The 18,769-nt window shown below is 37.9% G+C and overlaps 1 protein-coding gene across 2 annotated transcripts in view; it reads right to left on the bottom strand.

Annotated features, from left to right (window-relative positions):
* arel1 (apoptosis resistant E3 ubiquitin protein ligase 1) overlaps positions 1-18,769 on the bottom strand; it is a 58,540-nt gene that overhangs the window by 10,074 nt on the left and 29,697 nt on the right. For both annotated transcript variants that reach the window (XM_039742227.1, XM_039742226.1), the window contains exons 9-19: positions 16,360-16,540; positions 15,982-16,232; positions 15,469-15,546; positions 14,349-14,490; positions 14,035-14,156; positions 11,536-11,611; positions 11,323-11,432; positions 10,807-10,986; positions 9,095-9,220; positions 3,472-3,601; positions 1,714-1,772 (exon numbers count right to left, since the gene is read on the bottom strand). In XM_039742227.1, coding sequence (XP_039598161.1) covers positions 1,714-1,772; positions 3,472-3,601; positions 9,095-9,220; positions 10,807-10,986; positions 11,323-11,432; positions 11,536-11,611; positions 14,035-14,156; positions 14,349-14,490; positions 15,469-15,546; positions 15,982-16,232; positions 16,360-16,540 — 1,455 coding nt within the window. The remainder of the gene's footprint in view (positions 1-1,713; positions 1,773-3,471; positions 3,602-9,094; positions 9,221-10,806; positions 10,987-11,322; positions 11,433-11,535; positions 11,612-14,034; positions 14,157-14,348; positions 14,491-15,468; positions 15,547-15,981; positions 16,233-16,359; positions 16,541-18,769) is intronic.

Genomic DNA, 18,769 nt, shown 5'->3' with positions numbered 1-18,769 from the left:
AATCATGAGAAAATGTATTTAAGGTGGTCAATTGGAGTTGTACTTCCCTTTGACTCTCCTCTGAAGAGTGACAGCATGGGATCCTCAAAGCAACTCTCAAAAGATCTGAAAACAAAGATTGTTCAGTATCATGGTTTAGGGGAAGGCTACAAAAAGCTATCTCAGAGGTTTAAACTGTCAGTTTCAACTGTAAGGAATATAATCAGGAAATGGAAGGCCACAGGCGCAGTTGCTGTTAAACCCAGGTCTGGCAGGCCAAACAAAAATACAGGAGTGGCATATGCTCAGGATTGTGACAATGGTTACAGACAATCCACAGATCACCTCCAAAGACCTGCAAGAATACATTGCTGCACATGGTGTATCTGTACACCGTTCTACAATTCAATGCAATTTGCACAAAGAACATCTGTATGGCAGGGTGATGAGAAAGAAGCCCTTTCTGCACTCACGCCTCAAACAGTGTCGCTTGTTGTATACAAATGCTCATTTGGACAAGCCAGATTCATTTTGGAACAAAGTGCTTTACACTGATGAGGCAAAAATTGAGTTATTTGGTCATAACAAAAAGTGCTTTGCATGGCGGAAGAAGAACAACGCATTCCAAGAAAAACACCTGCTACCTACTGTCAAATTTGGCGGAGGTTCCATCATGCTGTGGGACTGTGTGGCTAGTTCAGGGACTGGGGTGCTTGTTAAAGTCAAGGGTCAGATGAATTCAACCCAATATCAACAAATTCTTCGGGATAATGTTCAAGCATCAGTCACAAAGTTGAAGTTACGCAGGGGTTGGATATTCCAACAAGACAATGACCCAAAACACAGTTCAAAACCTACAAACGCATTCATGCAGAGGGAGAAGTACAATATTCTGGAATGGCCATCACAGTCCCCTAACTTGAATATCATCAAAAATCTATGGGATGATTTGAAGCAGGCTGTCCATGCTCGGCAGCCATCAAATTTACCTAAACTGGAGAGATTTTGTATGGAAGAATGGTCAAAAATACCTCCATCCAGAATCCAGACACTCAAAGGCTATAGGAGGCGTCTAGAGGTTGTTATATTTGCAAAAGGAGGCTCAACTAAGTATTGATGTAATATCTCTGTTGGGGTGCCCAACTTTATGCACCTGTCTAATTTTGTTATGATGCATATTGCATATTTTCTGTTAATCCAATAAACTTAATGTCACTGCTGAAATACTACTGTTTCTATAAGGCATGTCATATATTAAAAGGAATTTGCTACTTTGAAAGCTCAGCCAATGATAAACAAAAATCCAAAGAATTAAGAGGGGTTCCCAAACTTTTTCATATGACTGTATATTCTCTATTTAATAGACAAATGCTAATTCTATAAAAAACTACTGAAGAGCTCTACTTATAGCAACTCCTTTCAATAACAAAAATGAGATTACCTTTCCAAAAAAAAAAAAAACTTGTATAAAACTGTAGTCTATTCCTTTTATTTTTTCACAGTTAAGGAAGCAGAGTATAAGAAATCACTTTCTGAATGGTGGTTGAAGGTTTTCCCCATTAAATTTTAAATAGAATTTGTCTTGACATAAAATAAATCTTTATTTGCAGAGAGAATACATTAAATAATAACATTAGCACCTGTCCAAAATTTTATTTAACTTCAGAGGAAGTTAATTAACAAAACCAGTGTAAAAAAACACTATGTCAGACAGTGTAAAGGTACCATACATACCTCCAATTCATTTTCATCAAATATAGCTAATAGATTTTCTGGAACTAATTCATTTAAACCTGAAAAATGAGATTAATATACTACTTAAAACAGCATCTACACAATTCCTAAAAATTCATAAATGTTAGATGAAAAAACAAAATTAGCATTAAAATTGTATAAAAAAAAAACTAAAAATAAACTTTTTGACATGGTTTTCAACATACATTACACAGAAATGGAAACTAACAATGCTGCTGCATTATGTGTACATGTCCCAAAAAGAAAAAAAAATTAAAAGAAACCTTTGCAACTCAAGTTACACTAACATATAAAGCAAATAGCATTAGTCATTTGGAACACACGCATACACCTATGCATAGTGTTTTTATTTACTTATTTTTCTGTGTACTTTCTAAGATACAAGCCTTAGCTTTTACGCTTTCATAGTAAGCAACATGTTTTCTTTTCAAATTGAATACTATATACCAGTGTTTCCCAAACTCAGTCCTGGAGGCCTACTATGGCTGCAGGTTTTAGTTCCAATCAGTATCACATTTAGTGATAATAATTGATCTCATATAACTAGTTGTTTTTTACATTTCATTCTCTGTGAAGCACTGCAGCTTGTCAATATGCATTTTAGCAAATTACAATCTTTTTTTGTTTTTCTTTCAACATTTGAGTCCTCCTGGTTTTTCTTCCATTGAGCCCACTATCCATCTAAAAAAGATGGATGGTGCGATCAGACATTGATGGACACTGACCTTGGGGTTCAGTTTGTCCTTTGCTTTTTGTCTACCATTCTCATTATCCTCCTTCCCATTCTGGAGTTAATTTTCCTTTTGTGGCTGTTTCAGGGAGGGTTGGCTACAGTCCTGTTTACCTTAAACTTGTTAATATTTGCAACTGTTGTCACAGGAACATCAAGCTGCTTGGAGATAGTATTAAAGCCTTTGCCTTTAAAATGCCTGTTTATATTTTTCTGTCTGATTTCTTCAAGAAACTCTCCCCTTTGCTTTCTCTGGTCAATGTTTAGTATGGGACACATGATGACACCAAACAGCAGAGTGACTACGTTTCTTCATTTAAACAGGCTGAATGACAATTGGAGACTTGTGCGATACTAATTAAAGTAAACAGCTAGTTTGAAAAATCACTCTAATCCAATTATTTATGATCTTTTCTAGGGGTGCCAACAAATGTGTCCAGACCACTTTAGAATATCTTTGTAGAATAAACAATACCTTTTCTCTTTTTCACACTTGCTTTGATTTTATCAATGACACATTGGGCATATAGGTACAATTGCTTTTCATTTAGTCACTTTTCAAGTGAGCTGTAAGGATATTGACAAATCTGTCCAGGTCTGTAACTCTTAGTACATTTTAATAAAGATTTACCAAACTTTGTAATTTCTACACTGACCACAAAGCTCAGGAAATAGGAAGTGATAGTTCTATTAGTTAGGCACTGAGACCAATTACAAACAGAATTTGGTTGAAACAAAAACCTGCAGTCACAATGGGTCCATAGGACTATATACTGGTTTTAAAAAAGAAATTTATAAAATTTTTGCAAAATAAATGAATAAACCAAATAAGACACTTCTAAACCTACTGTAGGACCATCATACCTAATACAAAAGAATCATCTTTAAAACCCTAATATTTCACTGCCACTCTTGTATTTTTTCTTGCTATTGTATAAATAGAAAAGGCACATCAGCATTTTATTCTACACAAATGCTATGATGTGGATAATTATATCCAGACCTACCCTTCAGAAAGTGCTCCACCTCCTCTCTGACTTGACTAGCAAGTCTGTACTGAGCAAGAAGATTTAGGTAAAGTATCTTGTTTTCATTTGTAACTTTAACCTGTGCACCACCTGCTACCAGTTCAATCACCTTGAAGCCAAAAAATAAATAAATAAGAGATTAGTGTATGTATTTCAAGAATCTCATAAAATCTAAAGTGAATAGATATGAAACTGTAAAAAGGTGGAAAAAATGTTGAATTAGGCCTGGTCAAAAAACGTGAAAGAAAATGTCATTTTATTTTAACATACTTAAGGTTGGTGGTTGACCTTAACAATTCAAAATGAAAAAAAAAACATTGCAAAATAATAATAAATAAAAGTATTTAAAAGCAATAGATAAAAGTACTTAAAAGTAATATGAAATACAACTAAACAGACAAATGAATGATCTCATAGTATCCAACCTTTACAGTGTTTGGTACTTTTATTATTAAACTACCATTATTAAAAAACAGAAAAAGACAAACACAGAAGCTAAAGAATAAGCCAAACAAATAGCAGATATCTGAATATAAGCAGTAAAACAAAACATAGCATTGATTGCATTTGTCATTTCAGTCCTGTCCTGTAGTTCTGCTACGTTAGGTTAAGTACACATACTCAAGATAAGTTCAAAAAGTAATACAGTAATTACCTTTAACAGTACAGAAAATAATTCAGAGTTTAGCAGCATCACTACAAGTAACATAATTAAAAAAAAAGCTCTGGGATTAAAAGAGCTCTTAAATCAGTTGCTTTTTACACTTGGAAACTTAAATCTGCAGCATGACGGAAACATGCGAAATTTAGAGAAAAAAGAGGATGGCTAATGTGCGACAGAACTGAGTCAGCCTTCCTTCTAACCTGTTTGTAGCACAGATAAGTGAAAGAGGCCTGCTGCAAATGAATACTTTTACTGCTAGTTATTAAGACTGTTTATATTCTTAATGCAGAGTTTGCCAAAAGATCAAATAAAAGCAGATGTGAAAACAAATAAAAAAAAAGTGTCATTGTGGTTTTGTCCACTTCAAAATTGTTTCCTAAGAAAAAAAAACTGTGTCTGCCACTTCTTACAAATTTGTCTTTTGTTAAGATCAAAATTTAGCCCGTTATCAGTGATTGTCCCTAGACATTTCTAGTGCTCTACCATTTCCACTTTAATTAAAGTTGAGACAGTGAAAGAAGGAGAGCATCCGAGGTCTAGAACCATATCTTTTGCTTTGGACAAACTAACAATATTTTTGTGGCTGTCCTTATCTTGTAGAAGACCAACTCTGACAGAGTTATCTGCAAATTTCATTGCGAGTTTGTCCTAAAATAGACTGGCATCCATCTAAAACTATTTCCTGCTTTATTCCAAGTACTGCTGGGACTGACTCCAGCTACCCAAGTTCCTATATTGTACTAAGAAAAATAATAAGTGAATAAAGGATTTAGATTGGTTATAGCACTGAAAGCAAGGTGAGTAATTTATCCACCTGACAACTTCAAGCCATGAACCCAAATCCGGGTTATTACACTATGTTTGGGGATCAAGAATGGTCTTTTCATGACTGCATGGATTTTCCTGAGTTAATCATGTTTCCTATCACATCTTAAAGACATGCCTATTAAGTTATTTGGCAAATGTAAACTGGATCAGTGTAAATAAGTGAGAGATGTGACTGAGTGGACTTCCCTCCAGTAGATTGGTATAATTTGAGAAAATATTTCTCTTATAATGAATGGTCTTGCATTCATCCACAATGATGCCAAATTGAAAAGATCTTACATAAGTAATAAGAGCCAACTATATAAATTTTAAGTATCTATCTGAAATGTAAATATTTAAGTTAACTTAACTTTTAGAAAAAAATTATGAATACATTTTGATCAGTCTACTGACTTTTTACCTTAAAGCAGCATGGGAAAATGAATGAAAAAGGAAAACATATACAGTAGACCCCCGCAAAGTCGTGGTTCAGGGTTCGAGGACTCAGTCGTTCGTGGATTTTTCCTTAGAACCTAACTACTAATTGTTAGCAGAAAGTGCAAATATCCTCCGCAATTTTGTATGGCTTTTATCGTGGCAGTACTGTGCTGTAGAGAGAACAGGAAGCAACTGCTGAGGGAAACGCGGTTTGGGATCATGAAAGTAGCCAATCCGAGAGCGTTATTCATTTCTCCTTGCTGCTGTTTGACTGCTGCCCTGTGACGTGTCTCCAGGTGAGTGTCCTCGTGTTTTTCATTTTGTTATTGTATTTATTTTGTTATTCTTAAACGCACAAGATGTTGCTGAATTGCCCTGCACCTTCTAAGGCTTCTGGCACTGAGCCTAAGCGCAACAAGATGTTTAAAACACTCCAGGAGAAGGCTGAACTACTGGATTTGCTCCGGGAACTAAAAAGTTATGCTGCAGTAGTGCGTCATTAACTTATAACTAAGAAAATGACAGTGCATACCAAAGAAAACGTGCTTGCATGAATTATAGTACGTATAGCAGTAACATTGGTATTTTACATTTTAGTACCGCGGGAGACATAGCAGTACAGTACTGTACAGTGGACGGGTTTACATTTACATTCTGTTTTTAGGTAATGTATTAAGGTAATTTTTTAGGTAATGTATTAATGTATTAAGCTGAGTTTGCAACAAAATTAAAGTGCTTTGGGGGAATACTGCATTTAGGGTTAAAACTATAAAAATAGGCATTTAAAAGGCATTTTTTAACCACATCCAAAAGTCACAGTTTTTCACAATTCGCGGGTGCTCTAGGAATGTAACCCCTGTGAATTTTGGGTGTGTACTGTACTGCTGACAGCTCAAAATTAGAAATGGACTTCTTGCATTTATGAATAAATGGGGTACTTGTATGAACAGAATCGGTGATAAAGGGCAGTCCTGGCGGAGTCCAACTCTCACTGGAAACGGGCACGACTTACTGCCGGCAATGCGGACCAAGCTCTGACACCGGTTGTACAGGGACCGAACAGCTCTTATCAGGGGGTCCGGTACCCCATACTCCCGGAGCACCCCCCCACAGGATTCCCCGAGGGACACGGTTGAACGCCTTTTCCAAGTCCACAAAACACATGTAGACTGGTTGGGCAAACTCCCATGCACCCTCCAGGATTCTGGTAAGGGTGTAGAGCTGGTCCACTGTTCCGCGACCAGGACGAAAACCACACTGTTCCTCCAGAATCCGAGGTTCGACTGTCCGACGGACCCTCCTCTCCAGAACCCTCGAATAGACTTTTCCAGGGAGGCTGAGGAGTGTGATCCCTCTGTAGTTGGAACACACTGTCTGGTCCCCCTTTTTAAAGAGGGGGACCACCACCCCGGTCTGCCAATCCAGAGGCACTGTCCCCGATGTCCATGCGATGTTGCAGAGACGTGTCAACCAAGACAGTCCTACAACATCCAAAGCCTTGATGAACTCCAGGCGTATTTCATAAACCCCCAGGGGCCCTGCCACCAAGGAGTTTTTTGACCACCTTGGTGACCTCAGTCCCAGAGATGGGAGAGCCCACCTCAGACTCCCCAGGCTCTGCTTCCACATTGGAAGGCATGTTAGTGGGATTGAGGAGGTCTTCAAAGTACTCCCCCCCCACCGACGCACAACCTCCCGAGTCGAGGTCAGCAAGGCACCATCCCCACCAAATACGGTGTTGACACTGCACTGCTTCCCCCTCCTGAGACGCCGGACGGTGGACCAGAATCTCCTATAAGCCCTCTGAAAGTCATTCTCCATGGCCTCTCCAAGCTCCTCCCATGCCCGAGTTTTTGTCTCAGCAACCACCGAAGCCGAATCCCGCTTGGCCTGCCGGTACCTATCTGATGCCTCCAGAGACCCACAGGACAAAAATGTCCTATAGGACTCCTTCTTCAGCTTGACGGCATCCCTCACCGCCGGTGTCCACCAATGGGTTTGGGGATTGCCTCCACGACAGGCATCGACCACCTGACGGCCACAACTCCAGTCAGCCGCCTCAACAATAGAGGCACGGAACATGGCCCATTCGGACTCAATGTCCCCCACCTCCCTCGGGACGTGGTCGAAGTTCTGCCGAAGGTGGGAGTTGAAGCTACTTCTGATAGGGGACTCTGCCAGCCGTTCCCAGCAGACCCTCACAACACGTTTGGGCCTACCAGGCCAGACCGGCATCTTCCCCCACCATTGAAGCCAACTCGCCACCCGGTGGTGATCAGTTGACAGCTCCGCCCCTCTCTTCACCCGAGGTGTCTAAGACATGTGGCCGCAAGTCCGACGACACGACCACAAAGTCGATCATCAAACTGAGGCCTAGGGTGTCCTGGTGCCAAGTGCACATATGAACACCCTTATGCTTGAACATGGTGTTCGTTATGGACAATTCGTGACGAGCACAGAAGGGGGGGCCATTCCTCCAATTATGCCCTTCCAGGTCTCACTGTCATCGCCCACATGAGCACTGAAGTCTCCCAGCAGAACAAGGGAGTCCCCAGAAGGTACGCCCTCTAGCACCCCCTCCAGTGACTCCAAAAATGGTGGATACTCCAAACTGCTGTTCGGCACATACGCACAAACAACAGTCAGGGCGCCCCACTCGAAGGCGGAAGGAGGCCACCCTCTCGTCCACCGGGGTAAACTCCAATGCACAGGCTCCAAGTCAGGGGGCAATAAGTATGCCCACACCTGCTCTGCGCCTCTCACCGGGGGCAACTTCAGAGTGGTAGAGAGTCAAGCCCCTCTCAAGGAGATTGGTTCCAGAGTTTAAGCTGTGCGTCGAGGTGAGTCCGACTATATCTAGCCGGAACCTCTCAACCTCGCACACTAAGCTCAGGCTCCTTCCACTTCAGAGAGGTGACATTCCACGTCCCAAGAGCCAGTTTCTGTAGCCGAGGATCAGACCGCCAAGGTCCCTGCCTTCGGCCACCACCCAACTCACATTGCACCTGACCTCCTTGGCCCCCTTCCATAGGTGGTGAGCCCATGAGAAGGAGGACCCACGTTACCTCTTCGGGCTGTGCCCGGCCGAGCCCCATGGGTGCAGGCCTGGCCACCTGTACAACCGGTGTCAGAGCTTGGTCCGCATTGCCGGCAGTAAGTCGAGCCCGTTTCCAGTGAGAGTTGGACTCCGCCAGGGCTGCCCTTTATCATCGATTCTGTTCATAACTTTTATGGACAGAATTTCTACGAGCAGCCAAGGTGTTGAAGGGGTCCGGTTTTGGTGGCCTCAGGATTGGGTCACTGCTTTTTGCAGATGATGTTGTCCTGTTTGCTTCATCAGGCAGTGATCTTCAGCTCTCTCTGGAACGGTTCGAAGCGGAGTGTTTCTTCACAACAATCTTAAACTATTCCTGGGTTTGCATATTTCTATTTTCTATTGAAAATCTTTTCTTCTGATAATATATGCAATGCATGACATGCTACAAAATGCTAGAGCTTCACCCTTAGAAATAACCAAAAATCTCTGTGTAGGGCAAAGTCCACAAAAAGTGAAAAAAACTCTGGAGAGCATTTCTCTACGGTGTCTTATCACCTATGAGAAGTATGGTTATCAGTCAATCTGCATGTATTTTCGCTTATCAACAATAAGCAACATGACAACGGTTCATGTGGAAGTTAAATGGTGCAGCTTACCTTTTCAAGCTGCCCCGCACTGTTGTATTTCTCTTCTGCAAACACCAAATCCATTTCATTGACATCATTATTAATAACAAAGCAAACTTTGGTTTTGTAGAATTCTGGATCATCTGTCTCAAAGTACTGTAATGATAAAAAAAAAATTCACTTAAAAAAAATAAAGGCTGGCGGAAAATTGTTAATCCAGCAAAATACTGAATCACAAATTAACAGTACGGAAGGGACAGGCTATGTTAAACACATTTTTAATTTCCACCTGTATCCTGAAGTACATGGTGTCCTTTTTAACCGAGATAATCCCGTTAAGTCAATTTTAACAATGATTTTTTTAGAATTTTTGAAGACCTGAACTTGACCTTCACCCATTCTTCTCTGCTCAAGAATTAAGAGATTTAATTCCTTATATCTGTCAGAATAAAACATGATCTAGGTGTTTAGTTCGGAGATATATTTGGTTTGCTCTTCTCTACTGATTCCACAGATGATCTCAATCCACATGGGGAGTTCTCCTCCTATTTGCACTCTTTGTCTCCAGAAACATAACCAACTTATGTCTTGTAAGTTACCTTGATTTGACATTTTGAAATAAATATTAAGTGTAGAACTGTGTCAAAAGATTTCTAAAAGTCTACATAAATTATGTTATAAGTTTTACTTTTGTCAATATTTCAGTGAACATTAGTTAGCTATACACATGCATCTGCATAAATAAATTAGTTCCCAATAAATGCATCTAAGAAATGTGCGCAATTATTATGAAAAATGATTTAGTTTTCATTATATTGCTTCACAAGGAGAACCACACAAATAGAACTTCTGCTTAAACAACCATAAAGGAGGAAGCACAATAATGGGAAGATTATTACAAAACAGTTATACTTCCCTCATGAACAAACATTTATACTCCCCTCAGACTCTGTCCATTCTCCATGTGTCTGAGTGAGTTTTCTTCCCACATCCTCAGAGATGTGCATATTGGGTGAAATTGTTATTCAAAATACTTTTTATGAGTGTAAATGATGTGTGTGCGTGTATGGATTGGGCCCTGAGATGGACTGGCTGTTCTCTGCATGCCGCTCTGTGCTGCAGAGAATAGGCTCTGGTCATCTATGACCCTGAATTGGATTAAAAGAGTTTGTAAGAATGAGACAACACCTAAACCTAGGTATTTTCAGACATTTCTAAAAAAAATCACAGTATAGCTCAGTGTTTTTGTTAAATTACACCAAGAAGGAATTAGGACCTAGACACAAACTCTTCTATGACAACACAAAATATAACCAAGTCTAAACATTTTTGGAAACAATATGTAAAAGAGAACATTTGTAGAGATGTATAAATGTAAAACGAATAGTTATAACTGCAGATCTGTTAAATCAGTACTGTTTAAAAAAATAAAAAAAAAGTTTTGCATTATGTAAGTGATGTTCTACCAGTTTTTAAAATGGCAATCCTGGCCAGATTCATCCCTGCTTGAACTCCACAAGTGAAATCTAAAAGAATAACATCTTACAGAAATTAATATTACCACAAGATGTAAGTGTTCTGTTACACATAAAAGAATAGGATTAAGAATTTCATGCCAATTACATCAAGCATTAAATCAAATTTTTAGATCAGATAAAGATTTGATTTCAGAAAACATCACACTTTATCTTAGGGAAAAATAAAGTGGATCTTTTTCTGTTCAAGTGACAGAACATGCATACCTTGTAGCTCATCCGCAAGCCTATGATCTGTGCTAAAAAAGAGCGAGTAAACCTTGCTCTGACTAATTGTTTATAAGCTCCACCAAGCGCTGATTCATATAAGCATTTGCCAACAACTTTTCCTGCAAACTCATACACCTTCAGTCTAAAATGGACAGGACGTTCAGAATTTGGATGGACCTAAAAAAAAAAAGAAAAAAGAATGAACTGTTATTGGTGGAAAAAAATGACAGTAGTGTAATCTGACTTGTAATTTGCCACCAAATACTTTTAAGAGAATACAATCTGGTCAGAAATAACTACGAGCCAAATAAGATTTAATCAAAAACACAGCCCGATTTTTAAGAAAGGCAGTGAAATTCATACATATCAAATATTAGAAAAAAAGTATAAGCTGCCGTAGAAACAACATTCTGTCATGTCTTTACAAAAGTCAACATGTACAAATCTACATTATAATTTCGTTTATAAAGAGCTCATTTTTAGGACTCTACAGAAAAAGAAAAATGACTCTACCAAGCCTTGGTTGTTGTCAATGAAACGAGTAAAGAATTGATTTGATGTGTCAAACAATGATTTGCAGATCAGTTCAAACCATTCCCTTCGTGGCCCACCCCAGTCCAGGGCTAAAAAACACAAAACACAATTACAATAAAAAAAAAATTCAGAAGTAAATCAGAGTTCAGAAATAATGACTTGACATAGTATGAGTAAACAGATTACACATACCTTCCTCATCTTGGAAAACAATCTCAAAATTTTTACTCCAGTCAGAAACTGAAAAATTTTTTGTAGCCTTAAGGGACTAGATGAAAAAAATAATACAGTATTTAGAACACTAATCCATCAATTTTTCGAACTCAAGAAAGTCTAAATTGTATGTCAGTTCACCATAATAATTAACACTGTAATTCTCCAGGTTTACACTTGTTACTGTACTGTTTGCATACTGTGCAGTATATTTAAAGAAATGTGCACTTCTTTGATGGTTACATTAAATAAAGGCTTTAGGAAGAAATATACAAGGGGAGTTGATATTCATGGAAAGTAAATATTGCATACAGATAAAATGATCTCCAAACCTGTTTGTCCTTGGGATTCTCAATATGTTACCACCATGGAAGAACACTGGAGAGCATCAAATGTCTGGAATGACTGGTCACACCCAGTTTGTCTACTACCACTGTGGCTGCTGTATCTAACCCTTCTATCAGTCAGCATCAACTATCTTAATAACAATCAAAAACTATCTAAACTGCACCTGTGCAAAATGCATAGATTTTTCTGGTTCAGTAGTTCATTTGACACATTCAGAAAATTGCTAATAAATTATGTTAATTGGGTAGAAAAGTACATGGAACTGATTGTTAAAGATGAGACAATCATCAGCTTATCATCAGAAGGAGTTTTGGCACATCTTATACAGTGGAACCTTGGTTCACAGCCATAATTCGTTCCAAAACTCTGGTTGTAAAACAAACCAATTTCCACTATAGGATTGTATGTAAATACAACTAATCTGTTCCAGACCGTACAAACTGTATATAAATATACATTTTTTTAGTTTTTAAGCACAAATATTGTTAACTAGCAAAATACTCGTGCTTCGCAGAGGAGAAGTAGTGCGTTAAAGAAGTTATGAAAAAGAAAAGGAAACATTTTAAAAATAACGTAACATGATTGTCAATGTAATTGTTTTGTGACTGTTATGAGTGTTGCTGTCATCAAGGATTTGATTATCATTATTTCTTTCAATCAGGTTTGTATTTGGTGGATGTGTTGTGTTTAAGTTACATTCCGTGTTTGTCTAGTCTATCCCTGACTATCTCATCTTCGTTGTCAACTGTTGTAAAGATAACTGGTTTCATTCATCGAAGTGATCACTACCCAAATCGGTACTCATGAATCTAAGATGTTTAACAGGCATCCCCGGTATTAAGTTGTGGATTTGCCTGTGAATATTTAGCGGCAGCGTGTGTATGAACGTAGTTTAAACTTAAGCTTTACACCTTGCTTTCCTATTGATGTGTCTACAAAGGCTTGTTCAGCATCAGAGGGTTGTTCCTTTCCTACTGCATCAATAAACAGCTTGTCTTCCTCTTTATCTGAGACATCACACACTACATGCACGGGTTTACCTATCCCAGTCTTGCAAACTATAGTGAAGTGGTTCAGTTTACCACATTTTTTGCACTGTCTTCCTTTAGCTGGAAATTGACTTTTTCCACCGTGTGTTTTGTTTCCGCAGTAGGTGAACTTATAAATATGCGTGTTGCTGCTGTCTCAATTGTGTAATGCGTTTTTTGTTCAGCTCTCTCTCTCTGCACAGGGAGAGACTGAACATGTACAAACCGAAAGGGAAACTGGCTTGTTCGTATACCGAGTGTGTGGTCGTGAACCAAGGCAAAAGTTTGGCGAACGTTTTGGTCGTAAACTGATTTGTACGTGTACCGAGACTTTCGTGAACCGAGGTTCCACTGTACTGCAGTACTCCCAAGCCAACCAACTCTTAAAAGTGGGGTCCCCAACATTCTTTATGATTGGCAGGGCACTGAAACATCCCTTTCACAGGATTTAGCTCAAGTGGAGTAGTCTACCCCTTGCTTTAGCTCAGACTAATATTAAGATTAAGGCAACAATGAAAAGTGACATTTAAGTATTGTGACAAGCTACCTTTAAGCTTCATTATAAATCCCAAGGGCACATCAACCATTTTCACAGAGTTTTGAAATACAGGATTAGCAGGTGTGAACAAATACTGCACCATATTCCAATCCTCTAAACCATGGCAGAAATTAACTCATCATTCATGTTGAAAATGATCATCAGGGGCCTTGACTAGGTCTCCAGAATAAAGAACAGGTTTTAGAAAAAAATAAGTTTCTGTAAAAGCACTCATCTTTGGAGCCTTGGTGAAATTTTCTGAGGATTAGTTTTAGGAGAAATGGTGAAGGGGTAGAGGTGGGAGGGTTTGTTATGCTTATTTGATTTGCTTCATTTCTTGGTTTCCAATTAGAATATTTAAAGAAACTTCCATTTGTCTACAAATTGGGGAAGCTGTTTTTTATTAGATAGGTCTCTGTAACCTTATTTAATGCAACCAACACAACATATAAACTAAATATCTTGACAACTTCAATTAAAAGCAGATTAAATGCTCATACTTCAATTGTATGAAATCACATTACATACAAAACATCATTACAACAGTAGCAATGCTGGACTCACAGTATCCAGGAGGAAGTTGCGGCTAATCTTCAAACAGATTTTAGTACGAGGTCGTTTTGAATGCAGTTGCCTCAGCTCACGCTGGAAGAAGTTCACTTTGTCCTGAAATGTTTCTGAGCCTCCTAACCCCAGAGAATTAAAAGAGAAAATATTTGTTTCTAATTCAGACAATTCCATTTCAGAGAAAGATATCATTAGGTCCCTGTTCATTTAAACCATAATGAAAACTGCTTATCTTTTGTTACAAGTAAAATCTTACATGACTATTTAGTATATTTAAAATCACCATTTAATACAAACATACAAAAACTTACCAATGTTTTTATGTAGAAATCTTATAAAGGTGGCTGCCATGATATTCCTTTCCTTACAGCTGAGCTCTACTGGTGGCTGCATTCCGTCATCCACAACAAGTGTTAGGTGTTTATGAATAGGGTCAGGACCATGATATGAAAACTAAAAGAAAATAAGCCTTAAGTGAAGATTTAACATAAAACTAAGGACACTTCCAAAAGACTGCAACAATAAGGCAGTAATAACAAAAATGTATAAAAATAAATTAAAAAGTAAAGGCAATTTGAAAACTACACAGTAATCACAATGGATAGAAGCGGACATAAGTCATCACATTTATGATGACTTTTGGGTAGTCTGAATATGGACAGCACAGTGCTCAGTGTCAACCAGACCAACAGCAAAGGTTAAATGCACACTGATGCTCTGCTGCAGGACTGCACCATTGTTAAACAATTTACCATAGTGAGATTTCTTTAGGTTGAGGGAGTGAAACCTACTGACATGGCCTTGTACAGAATTAAACACAGCGTGACTCAACAAAGTTTATGAATTGGTAGAAATGTTTAAAGTGGGAAGTGCAAGTATAACCGACAAAGCTCGATCTGTTTGTCCATCAACATCAAGCACACGACTCAACATTGATATGGCGAACACCTTCTTTAAATAAGACCAACAGATTGTGTTCTGCACTGTTGCTGCACATTTGGATAACAGCTATTGATCTGCCAATGCCACAGTGCATGACCACCTAGGGTACCGAAAAGTTTGCAAAAGATGGGTACCCAAAGAGCTTATTGATCTGCATAAACCAACATAATTTGGTGAATTTTAGCAGGTTTCACTCCCTCTGCCCAAAGAAATCTCACTACGGCACATTGTTCAACAATGATGCAATCCCGCAGTGGGGCATCCATGTTCATTTGACCTTGACTTTAATTAGATCTAATTAGATTAGGTCCAGTTAATTTTACCTAAAAAATACATTTTGGGTGAAACACTGGCTTTGGAAGCATTTTTCATTCTTTTCTGTAAGCCTGCAGTAAATATCATGTAATTTATTTTAGTCAGAGGATTACATTATAAAAGAAATAGTAGCACTTCATTGTATTTTAAATCAAATATAAAACAAGGACTTGCCTTTGTTCCTGGACATACTCTAAAAGTGAAAAGGCGCCAAGGAATAATTTTCAAATAATATTCCTTTATAGAAAATTGCTTAAGGAGAGAAAGAAAAACAAGATGTCACTACTAAAACTTGGAAAATTAAAAAAAGTCAAAAAAGTTTATATTTCAAACAGATAACAAATTTACATTTAAGACCTGATAAATAAGAAAAGGTATAACAATAAAAATACCAATTGTTTTTTCAATGCAAGATTACTACTTCGTACTTTACACCTAGGAAAACTAAAATCCCACAATACCCCATAACTAAAAAGTCTGAAATGCAAAGTATTTATTACAAATCGAAGACTGAATCCTAGAAGACTCTGCAACATCCTGTTTATACTTAAAGTATGACTAACATTAAATGAGTAACTTGGGAGTTCAAAAGAGAGTAAAACTTCATAGTCATTGAGCTCTGAAATGTCCCTATTTAGTATTTCCTTCTTGTTCATAGCTTTTTATCTTTTAATATTTTACATTTACCTTTGGTGATATATAACAATATACTTTTTTTGGTTTTTTCACTTTCTCTACTTGTCCCTCTGAAGGAGAGTCCCTGTCTTCCTCATCCTCTTCATTGGCTGTTGACAGTCTGCGCTGAGGCACTAGCAGTGCAGAGGAGGGTAGCTGCCAGAAAAAGTTGGAGTAATTCCCTGTATTATAAAGGTACGCCTCAAAGTAAATATTCATCCCTGGAGTTGAGACGTTTTTTTCAACAGTGTTTTTTTCATTCTCTGAAAAAAAAGATAAAATTGGTTAAATATAAAGCGTCTGCAAAATATACAAAACCATTTAATGAAAACAAAGAAAAAAAAAAGTCACCAATAACACAAATCATTTCCAAAAGCTAAGAACTCTCACCACTGAGCACAATAATATCAAATTCTCCATTGCTTATTGTTTGGTACTGATAGGAGATGCAAACCCTGAAACATCCTTTCTTCAATAAGGTCAACTTTAGCAACACCTGGTAGAGTTGTTTATTTGATACTACTGACTTAGAAAAGTAATCCCCTGATCTTTCTTCATCTTGAGTGTCCAGCTAGGAGATGCAAAAAGACAAAAAAATCATATAATTATAAGGCATTAAGGAAAAACAATAATTATATAAATGCTACAAACAAATACACTTACACATTTGTAGTAATCAACTAAAAAAAAAAAGACATTCTCAGAATTGCTTGAGTCTTGCTAAGTATGCTGCCTCCAACATAGTACTGTGCGAAACTCTTTGTCAATAAATAGTTTTCCTCAAAGTCGAGCAAGAGGAATCAAAATCTATTCATATTTCTCAGCAGTCATCATCCCATCAATTTTGACCAGATCCATCACACTGTTGGCTGAAATGAATTCCCAAGAACATGAAAGAGTCACTGTCATGCTTCACAGGAAGGCCAAAGACAGGAATCAATGTACTTCTTTGCCAATCTTGAACCTGACATGCTAGAATTTCCATGAACCAAAAATTTCAAATTTGGACTTTTCACTCAATGAGACTTTCTGCCACTTCATGTCTGTCAGAGTGAGTTACCACAGACATTTTAAAGCCCTTTAAAGATCCCACAGCATTCAGGGCTACCAACCAATAACTGGTTACAATGCATGGGTAGCACACTTGGTTCAGGTAATTGCTACCTCATTAATCTGAAACAGGTGCGCTGTTAATTGAATTTAACAAATACAGTGATCCCTCGCTATATCGTGCTTCACTCCATCGCAGATTTTAAATGTAAGCATATCTAAATATATATCACGGATTTTTCGCTGGTTCACGGATTTCTGAGGACAATGGGTCTTTCAATTTATGTTACATGCTTCCTCAGTTTGTTTGCCCAGTTGATTTCATACAAGGGACGATATTGGCGGATGGCTGAGAAGCTACCCAATCAGAGCACGTATTACATATTAAATAAAACTCCTCAATGATATACAATATGCTTCCCGCATGCTGCTTCGCACACTTAAAAGCTCTAACAGCCCGTATTGATTTTTCATTGTTTGCTTTTCTCTGTCTCTCACTCTCTCTGAGAAATACAGGCAGATACTTATCCATCATGCAATACCATCAGGAAGGCGTATGATTGGCCCCATTATCTGCTCCTGACGGAGGGGGTGTGAGCAGAGGTGCTGTTTGCTTAGAAGATACAGACGCGCCTGTAAAAAAATGCTGAAAGGCTACATTCACATTGATCCCTTCATTGCGCCGCTTTATCACGGTGCTTGCATACTTAAAAGCGTAACAGCCCTATTGATTTTTGATTGTTTACTTTTCTCTCTCTCTCTCTCTGACATTCTCCACTCCTGACGCGCACCTTGAAGAGGAAGATAGGTTTGCATTCTTTTAATTGTGAGAAAGAACTGTCATCTCTGTCTTGTCATGGAGCACAGTTTAAACTTTTGACTAAAGGGTGTTATTTCATGTCTGGAGGGCTCCAATAGTGTTAAAAAACGTATTTAGAAGGTCGTAAAGAGGTTTTCAATGCTATAACTGCGAAAAAATTAGATTTATAAATAAAGAATCCTACTTCTTGGAAATTCATTTATCTGTCTCGAGCGGATTAACCGCTATAAATGAGGATTTACTGTATAACTGTGCGGAGAATATTTATAAACAGTGAGGGAGAGTTTCTAAGAGATTAAAATATATAAAAATAACCATACAAACATATGGTTTCTACTTTGCGGATTTTCACCTGGAACGCAACCCCCGCGATCGAGGAGGGATTACTGTACTTGGAATGGCTGGGGGTGCATAGAATATAGTGTTGTGAACCTAGCCTCTAATGTTTTTGCCATCTCACAAGGTTTTTGTAAAAATACAAGAAATTCTTGTTACATTTTCTTGTTTATTTTTATCTGTTCTATGCTATTTCCATAAGCAAATAAACACCTACTGCCTAGAACACTAGTTTTAAACATTTTAAGTGGCTAAAACATTTGTAAAGTACTATATAAATATAATCAAAAATACAACAAACAACTTGTTCAGGAGTGAGCAATGTTGGTTCTAGAGGGCCATAGTGGATGCACTTTTTTGTTCCAACCCAATTGCCTAATTAAAAACCAATCCTTGCCAGTATCAGACCTTATTTAATTTCATTTTAACTCTGCAATGTCAGGTCATTCTTATATTGTACACTTTTCCTTTCCAAAGGTATCATCCAAATTATTTGATGTGTAAAACAGACGAGTAATTTTTAGTACTCACTTTGTTCTCTTCAGTTTTGTTTGAAGTATTTTATTAAACCAGATAGTTCACAATGAATACACA

The sequence above is a fragment of the Polypterus senegalus genome, chromosome 18 (genome assembly GCF_016835505.1).
Source record: "Polypterus senegalus isolate Bchr_013 chromosome 18, ASM1683550v1, whole genome shotgun sequence".
NCBI classification, from domain to species: domain Eukaryota; kingdom Metazoa; phylum Chordata; class Cladistia; order Polypteriformes; family Polypteridae; genus Polypterus; species Polypterus senegalus.
The sequence above is the reverse complement of the archived record's forward strand: the minus strand, read 5'-3'. Positions and strand labels throughout refer to the sequence as shown.